This window comes from Chenopodium quinoa, unplaced genomic scaffold, assembly GCF_001683475.1.
Source record: "Chenopodium quinoa cultivar QQ74 unplaced genomic scaffold, ASM168347v1, whole genome shotgun sequence".
Classification (NCBI taxonomy): Eukaryota; Viridiplantae; Streptophyta; class Magnoliopsida; order Caryophyllales; family Amaranthaceae; genus Chenopodium; species Chenopodium quinoa.
Genome location: NW_018742205.1, coordinates 5,469,387 through 5,478,843, shown reverse-complemented (window position 1 = coordinate 5,478,843; position 9,457 = coordinate 5,469,387). Strand labels below are relative to the sequence as shown.

General features: G+C 39.6%; 1 protein-coding gene across 1 annotated transcript; it reads left to right on the top strand.

Annotated features, from left to right (window-relative positions):
• The first annotated feature begins 1,623 nt into the window (after positions 1–1,623).
• Positions 1,624–2,712, top strand: LOC110732499 (uncharacterized mitochondrial protein AtMg00810-like). Its single transcript, XM_021912450.1, has one exon. It carries the CDS (start codon positions 1,624–1,626, stop codon positions 2,710–2,712), a length of 1,089 nt encoding a protein of 362 aa, XP_021768142.1.
• The last annotated feature ends 6,745 nt before the right edge of the window (positions 2,713–9,457 follow it).

Sequence of the window (9,457 nt, the reverse complement as noted above, 5' to 3'; positions counted from 1 at the left end):
AAATAATTAGATGAAAACCGTTAGTCCCCGGCAACGGCGCCAAAATTTGATAGGCTTATCGCGTACCTAACAAAAATAACCTAACTATTCCCTCTAACTATGTAGTAGGGCAAGTAAGGATCGAATCCCAAGAGACTATGGTTCATTCAATTAATCAGACTCAATTAATCACTAAGCACGTCACCAATCAATAATGGATGATAATAATCAACTAATATATTAAATAACACAATTAACTAGAGGAAATATTAATCAATAAACTAAAGCATCCAAGATCAAGCATTACCACGATTATGATTGATAAACTAATAAATCTACCCCCAATATATAAATCAATTGACAAGAAGAAAAGCAATCCCTAATAATAATACCAAAGGTCTCTTCCGAGTTATCAATGGCTTCCCAAATTAACTATCAAGCCTACTTCCGTGGAATCAAGCGAATAAGGGACATTAAACACCATGCCTAGATTCCTAATTATTCAATCATCTACTTCCGTGATGATCTTCAAACCCTTAATTGAAATAACCTAATCCCGTTAATACCCAACTTCCGTTGCAATAAGAACAAAGGGATGATAACAATACTAATTATCCCTAATCTAGTATTGGCATAAACACAATCAATTAAGCATGTCAATTGGGATTATTATTGGGGAATTTAAAGATCTACTTTATACATCAATCATAATCGGGCTTAGCAAGATCCCGGATTAAGGAAACTACTCACAAATCATAATTAAATCAAAAACAAGATCTAATAGAGAACACATAATTAAAGAACTATAAAATAAATAAAAGAGATGGAAAGTAAGAAATACCAAATACTTCAATTGATGATCTTGAATTCTTGAGGAACAATTAATAAAACTAGGATTAAAGATTGAAATTGCTTAAGAAAATAAAACTAGGGTTCTTGAGAGTTTTCTAGGGCTTAAGGAGAAAACTAATGAAAAACTAACTGTCTAAAAGTTAATTACAAAAGGGTATTTATACCCCCAAAAGATAATATTTCGGAAAAATAAGAAAATACGCGTTCTTGAGCTTTGCCCGGTCTGACCGGGCGGACCTCGCCCGATCGGGCGGAGGAAGGCTGCGTAAAATACGACAGTTTTCCTTCTTTGCCCGGTCTGACCGGGCGAACCTCGCCCGGTCGGGCGCGCGTAACACGTTTCCAAAATTGCATCTCATAACTTGATTTCTTCATCGCCCGGTCTGACCGGGCGAAGCCTGCCCGATCGGGCGCGCGTTGCACCGTTCAGAATTGGGCTTCTTCCTGTGAACTCCTCATTGCCCGGTCTGCCCGGGCAAGCCATGCCCGGTCGGGCATTCCACATAAATTGCAGTTCTTGGCTATCAACTCTTCCGAATCTACTAAAAACACGTCCAATTGCCTAGAAACGCTTCATATTCCTGAAAAGCTTACTAAAACAATCGAATACACTAAAGAAGAGATTGTTAGCAAGAAATAGCTCCGTAGAGCTCAAAACCATGTAAAATCATGCAATCAAACCGGGGAAAACCATTGTATAAAACACGTATATCAGAGGAATTTAATGTTCTTACTAAACAGCATACTTGGGATCTTATTTCAAGACTGGAGGGGGTGAATGTTATTCGTTGTATGTGGTTGTTTAAACACAAGTACAGGGAAAATGGTGACTTGGAGAGACACAAGGAGAGACTTGTTGTGAATGGCAAGTCTCAACAAGTTGGTGTTGATTGCGATGAGACTTTTAGTCCTGTGGTTAAACCGGCAACTATTCGTATTGTTCTGAGTATTGCTATGGGTAGAGATTGGCCTATTCATCAGTTAGAAATCAAAAATGCGTTCCTTCATGGTGACCTCCAGGAGACCGTATTTATGCATCAACCACCAGGATTTATAAATCTCAATGCTCCTACTTATGTTTGCCGGCTCCGCAAATCTCTCTATGGTCTGAAACAGGCCCCTCGTGCTTGGTACCAACGGTTTGCTAATTATCTCTTGCAAATTGGTTTTGTGTGCATCAAAAGTGATAATTCCCTCTTTATATTGCGACATGGTGCTAATGTTGCATATCTTTTGCTTTATGTTGATGACATTGTTCTTACAGCTTCCTCCATCAAGTGTGATATTATTGCTCTTCTTAAGTCCGAATTCTCCATGTATGACTCGGGGAAGTTGAGTTATTTTTTGGGAATTTCTGTTACCCTAACAAAGGACTCCATGATTCTTTGTCAGAGTAAGTATGAAGAGGAAATTATTCACAAGGCTAAGATGGACAGTTGCAAACCGGTTGTTACACCCGTCGACATTAAGTTGAAACTTAGGCCTCACGATGGTGAGCCAATGAAGGATCCCTCTCTTTACAGGAGCCTTGCAGGTGCACTTCAGTACCTCACATTCACCAGACTTGACATTGCTTATGTCGTCCAGCAGGTTTGTCTATTCATGCATGCTCCTACGGAACCACATTATAACGCTCTTAAGCGTATCATCAGATATATCAAAGGCACTTCAGATCATGGCCTACATTTATACCGTTCTGCTCCCACGAGTCTTATTTCATACACATATGCTTATTGGGGCGGCTGCCCGGACATCACACGACGCTCCACTTCAGGGTATTGTGTCTATTTGGGTGATAATCTTGTCTCGTGGTCTGTGAAACGACAAGCTACTCTGTCCCGATCAAGTGCCGAAGCAGAATATAGAGGCGTCGCTAATTAATGTTATTGCCGAAATCTGTTGGCTCCGGAATCTACTTCTCGAGCTGCATTGCCCTATTCGACGGGCATCCTTGGTTTATTGTGATAATATCTCTGCCGTATACCTATCTTGCAATCTGGTACAACACCAACGTACCAAACACATTGAGATGGACATTCATTTTGTACGCGATAAGGTCGCTCTTGGTAAGATCAAGGTCTTACATGTTCCGTCTTCATACCAGTACGCAGATATTTTCACTAAAGGTCTACCCCGGCAACTATTCTTAGACTTCAGAGACAGTCTCATCGTTCGTCCTCTTCCTGCTTTGACTGCGGGGGTGTGATAGGTAATAGATTGATATTATTTTGTCAATATTCTGTAAAGATATATTTTGTGTAATTTAGGTATCTCATGATTAAGGTTGTACATACCTATGTATATTGAATGAATGTGAAGCCTCCACTCAAGGAGAATTACACTATTCTACATATACATATATGCCAATGAATAGTTTCTAATGCAAAAAACCATGATTACATATTAGCCAAAAAATAATTATTTGATAATTAGAAATAAATGCTGAAACGAATCTAACAAAATCCTACATGTTTATACTTTTCTCAATATGAAATCATAAAACGAAGTCAAAATAAATTATGTGAATAGTGCATAGTGCATAGTACAAAGTCAAAGTATGTCATCTAATTTGGAACATAGGAAGTAAATGCTTATAAAGTACATAAAATTAGTTAACATACAGAAGAGTAATTAAGATAATGCTTATAAAGTTCATAAAAGTACGGGAGGTTACATTTATATGTTAGCGAATAAACGATATGAAGATATGAGTGCCGCAAATGCCAGAAAAATACTTGTCAAAACAGACATGCTGACGGATGCTGCCACAAGTTGTAAGCCTACAGTCATGTAATCTCCACTGCTGAGAATGATGGACAATGTTGCCCCTGTTGAACTTGATGAAAATAACACGTACGCCAAAAACTGTAATTCATAATTACCAAGCAAAAAATAATTATTTGTCCATTTATTGATATATAAGACAAAAGTTCACCAATAATCTACATTTGAGCTGAGTTCTCACTAGGGTGGAGTGGCTCAAATTTATACTCTATATGTACTTAATATATTATAACATAAATATACTCCCCTGTATTTTAGTAAGTGCTTCACTTTTCATATTTGGCTGTAATTTAATAAGCGCTTCACTTTTCATGTTTGGCCGTATTTTAGAAAGTATTCCATGTCTATTTTTGGAAATTTAAGACAATATTTTACTATTATCTACCCCATTAGTAGTTCCCTATATCATATTTTAAAATTTGTTAGATTCTCTCTCCTCCCCACTTATACCCACTATTTTTTTCGTAGTTTATTTAGAGAAAATTAATTCTAATAATCCCATCTTTATTTTGCCGATTAGTTGTCAATAATCCTACCTTTTGATTATTATCTAATGATCCTACACCTTTCTGGATCATTCACTTCTACTAGTCTCTTGTGACTGATTACTTGTATGTTGGGTAAGTTTTAGTTTTTATTTTATTTTCATTTTGTCCATCCTCCTACACTCTCTCTCATCCTCTCCATAGAAAGTCAACCTTCCTTCTCTTTCCTCCCTTTCTCTCCGTGCACCTCCCCTCTAGCAACCACCCCTTCCCTTCCCTACCTAGCTTCTTTTTCTTGTCTCCCCTTCCCGACCACCCTACCCACCTCCATGCAACCATCCCACGACCACCACACCAACTCAAATCCACCCCAAATAAAAAAAAAAATTAAAAAAATAAAAAAAAAACCAAATTGATAGATGGCGGTGGGTTGAGAGGAATGAAGTCGTAGCTGTTTGTGGTGGGTTGAGAGGAATGAAGTCGTCGCTGTTTGTGGTGGGTTGAGGGGGATGCATGGTCGCTTGTGGGTAGTTGTTGGTTCTGGGTTATAAGGTCACAGGCGGTGGGTTGAGGGGGTTGGTGGTGGTGTGCCAGCCATAGGAAAAGGTGGCTCTGTGGGTAGAGGTTGCCGATTTTAGGGGATTGAAAAAAAAAGGAGACAGAAATATTAAAGGAGGGAGATGGCTGGTCGTGAGTGGGGTGGCTGATTTTTGGGGAGGAGGTGGCTCGGTGGAGGAAAAAAGGTGGCTCGGTGGCCGGAAATTAAAGGAGGGAGAGGGGAATGGGAAACGAAAGAGAAAAAGGGAAATATATATATATATATATATATATATATATATATATATATATATATATATATATATATATATATATATATATATATTTGGACGAATTACAGACTAACACGCATGTAAACCTATCGTACTAGATGTCAACAAATCAAAGACCAATAGAAGATATTGTGATAGATACAATAAGTTATTATGATAGACAAATATAATTGCAAAAGAATAAAAGATGGCGTAATGTTGACCTGATCTCCGTAAAAGTCGATCCAAATTGCAGCCTTGGGTGGAATCACATCCTCTTTGGTGCGAAGTTCGTGACCTTTTATCCCAACTTGCACGGTTGTATACACCACCACAATAATAGCTATACCAAGCACATAACTATGTCGCAAAAAAACAAAAAAAAGTTCAAAATATACGTAGACCTCATACGAGACATGTACTCCAAATTTGTCGTGAACCAACCTTTTTCAAATTGTGTCGCAAAATATACGTAAAGCTCATATGAGACATGCACTCCAAATTAGTGGTGAACCAACCAATTTTTTCAAGTGAATTCAAATTAATAAATACTACTTTGTATTATTTAGGCGTATATATATGTCAAGATTTAAAATGATAAGAATAAAAGAATTGAAACAAATAAACCAACAAAAAACAAAAGAAGTACAAGGGGAGAAATTTCAGAAAATTGACGCTACTAGTCCTAACTATGAACGTTTTTCTTTGAAATATCACCTCAACAATTAATTAACTTCCTGGTGATTTCAACTTTGGAGGGTTTCTTCTAAGTATAGTTGTCCCAAATTTATTATGATCGGGTAAACTGGTTAGCATGTTATCACGTGTTGAGTTTTTAATGGTCGGTTAAAAAAAATGAAGATGGTGTACCGAGAAGGGGTAGGTGATTAAGTGGTAGAGGATTAACTTTTTGTAACTAACCTAACAAAAACAAGACATGTGTTATTATTAACCAGTCAAACCAGTTGAAAATATATAATGACCATTTTAAGAATGATGACTCCTAAAGTTAAGACCGCCCTAGAGTACGTTGATTAACAAGTAAAGACACTTTAAAGAAAACAAGTCGTAATTGAAATTAGTAGTGTCAATTTTTCCAAGAAATTTTATTGCATCTTAATTCTTTAGATATACTCTCACCTTTTTTTTTTTTTTTTAAGTGTCTCATTTGGGATTTTGGCACTATTTATTAAACATACTACGTACTTTGGCCAATGTTTGTGAATTATACATAAGAAAATATATAGTTTTGTGAGTATTTGTTGGAATCGTCTCAATGAGTAGATTATTAATATTCAATTGTTATAATTTATAGTTAATGATAATCAAAGATATTATTGCTCAAAGTTTTGAATCGATATGTGTGACATGTCACTGGGGCACTTTAAAAAAACGGAGGGAGTAGTAAATGAGTGTAGTAGTGCTTGAAGTTTGACGTAAGAAACAAGTTAATATACCTGAACCCTGGAAATACATGGAAGTCAGAGACGGAAACCATAAGAACAGAAGAGAGGAAAGAAACGACCATAGCACATGTCCTAAAAATGAAAGACCATAGCTTCATCCGTTCACCCTTCAATAACTTCTGCCCATCTGAATTCGAAGTTCTCTACGAAACGATGTTTACTTGTTCCGGCCTCACTCTAGCACTGCCCTCGGATTGTTCAGGCCTCACTCTAGCACTGTCCTCGGATTGTTCCGGCCTCATTCTAGCACCTCCCAGGGATTGTTCCGGAGTCACTCTAGCACCGCCCTCAATGTCCTCCAGCCTCACTCTAGCACCGCCGCCCACGACATCGTTTCCATGAGGTCGGGGAATATCTCGTTGTTGCATTTTGTTACAAAATGAAACAGGGGGTTTAGCCTTTAGGAATAATAGAGAAATTAATGTGATGCTTTGTTCAAGAACTTTTCGTACACTGTTTTTCTTATATACTCCGTCCGCATAAATTGTATTAAACTATTTTATATGGCTACAAAAATAATGGTCAATGTAATTAGGTATATACTTCAAACAAAATATATACTCCCTCCGTTAATGGTTAATTGCAACAATTGTACTTGTTGCGGAAACCAAAGCAAAAGTTTTAAAGCATGATTAAGAGCATATGATTAAGTGTTAATCCAACCAAAAAAAAAAAAACAAATTCAACTATTATTAAATTAATAACCCACCACCACTAGCACCACCCTACAGCACCAAAACCACCACCACCCAGCAGCACCGGAACCACCACCACCACCCAGCGGCACCGAAACAACCCAGCAACCACAAAACCACCGTCGCAACCACCTCACCCACAAAACCACCGCCGCAACCACCTCACCCAAGCACCCACGATCTGCACCCACGAACCCACCACCCACGATCTGCACCCACGAACCCACCACCACTGTAGGAACCAAATTCAAACCCAGAAAATTAAACCCACGAACCCACCACCACCGCACCCACGAACCCACCACCACCATAGGAACCAAATTCAAACCCAGAAAATTAAACCCACGAACCCACCACCACCGTAGGAACCAAATTCAAACCCAGAAAATTAAACCCACGAACCCACCACCACCGCACCCACGAACCCACCACCACCGCAAGAAACCCATTTCAAACCCAGAAAATTAAACCCACGATCCCACCACCACCGCACCAACGAACCCACCACCACCGCAAGAAACCCATTTCAAACCCAGAAAATTAAACCCACGATCCCACCACCACCGCACCCACGAACCCACCACCACCGCCCACGATCTGCACCCACCCACGAAGCAACCATTCACGAAATAGCCACCCTACAACCACGAAGACGATGATGAGAGATGAGAGATAAAGAAGGAAGAAGATGAGAGATGATTATGATGATAGGAAGAAGATGAAGATCGAAGAAGATGGAGGAGAGAGATGGTGGGGAGATGAAGATGGAGGAGAGAGTGATATGAAATTCAGAATTGATCTGATTTTTTTGGGGAAAAAATTTAGATAATTAAGTTAGATTAGGGTTATAATAATTTGTAATTATGTGTAGTATTATGTGCTAATAATTTTTAAATGAGGGTTTTTTAGTCATTTTACCATAAAAAAGTTACTACAAAAGGAAAAAAATAAGTTTGTTGCAACTAATAGGTAGTAGGGGTGAGCATGGGACGGGTACCCGTACCGTTAACACTATCGGTTCGGGTATCGATAACCAATAACACTAAAAATGATATCCATTACCCGAACCAATAAGTTCGGGTATCCGAACTTCGGGTACCCGGATTTTCGGTTCGGTTATCGGGTACCCAATATGATATCCAATAATAAAAATTTAGACTTTATAATATAGTTATTATGATATCTGTTTCGGGGTTTTTTGATGTGTCCCGCGGGAGAGTTACAATTCCAAGAATGCCCTTCGACGCCTGTGCCTGCAAAATCACGAAGACTCCTGGGGGTAGGAGCTCCGCCTCCGACGATCAAGTTAGTAAAGATACGGGAGGTAGAATGCACGTAATGTAGAAGTTACTTCTCGCGTAATGGGAGAATTCTGCAATTAATATTGCTCGGGGTAAGTGTTTTTCTTTTTGAGGAGTATTCAATGTGAACCACAAATGTTCCAACCCCCATTAATGAGGGTCCTTCCACTATTTATAGTGGGGAAGGGATGGTTTCCCTTTTAGGGTTTAGAGGACACGTGTCAGCAGAGGATTGGAGCCCTGCTGACCAACGGCTGGATGCCACGTGTCACTAGGCCATTGGGCCACGTGTTTAGGGTATTTTTACCCCAAACATTTGCCCCTCACTGGTGCTGACGTGGCAGGGTGCCACGTGGCGCCGGTGAAAGGTTTTTTTTTTTTTTTTTTTTTTCAACTCTTCAGATTCCTTTTGAAGGATGGAAAAGCAGAAGGCGAAGAGTCATAACCTTTCACCTTCTGGGACAAATTCTATAAATAGGAGAAGATGTCCCCCGAGCTCTCATTTACAAACTGCCAAATTTCTGAAAATTTGAGAGCAGCCGGCAATTTGAGAGTTGAGAGCATTCGGAGTTGAGATTCGTTGAGAGCAACCGGTCTACAGACCGTCTGGGTCGTTGCAAGCTAGCCAAAGGTTTTCGAGAGGGTAATCAGAGAAACCCAGCCGGATTTTGAACCGCCTGCGTCTTCGCAAGCATCCCAGAGAATTTCCAGATTTTCTTCTAGGTACCGTCTCTATTCTTTCTAGCTTTTTCATGTATTTCCGTTTGAGTCTTTTACTCGCATTTTTGTTCATTGGCCCCATAAGTAGATGGACCCCTTATACCCATACCCGGAACCTAGCTGTGAACTCAGCCGGTTTATTAGTACGGCTGAGTCTAGAACTGGGTCTGCCGCCTCTGTTCTTTGGGACAACCCTTTTTCAACACCCATATAGACCGACTCTCTGTCTGTGCAGGACACAATGGCCAGAATCCGGTCTACTGCCAGAGATCCCAACTACAGAAGTGGGAGCTCAGATGAGCAGCCGCTTGAGGTCCCAGCTTCAGGCGGTGAAGTAGAGCATGGAGAGGTAGAGCAGAGAGGCTC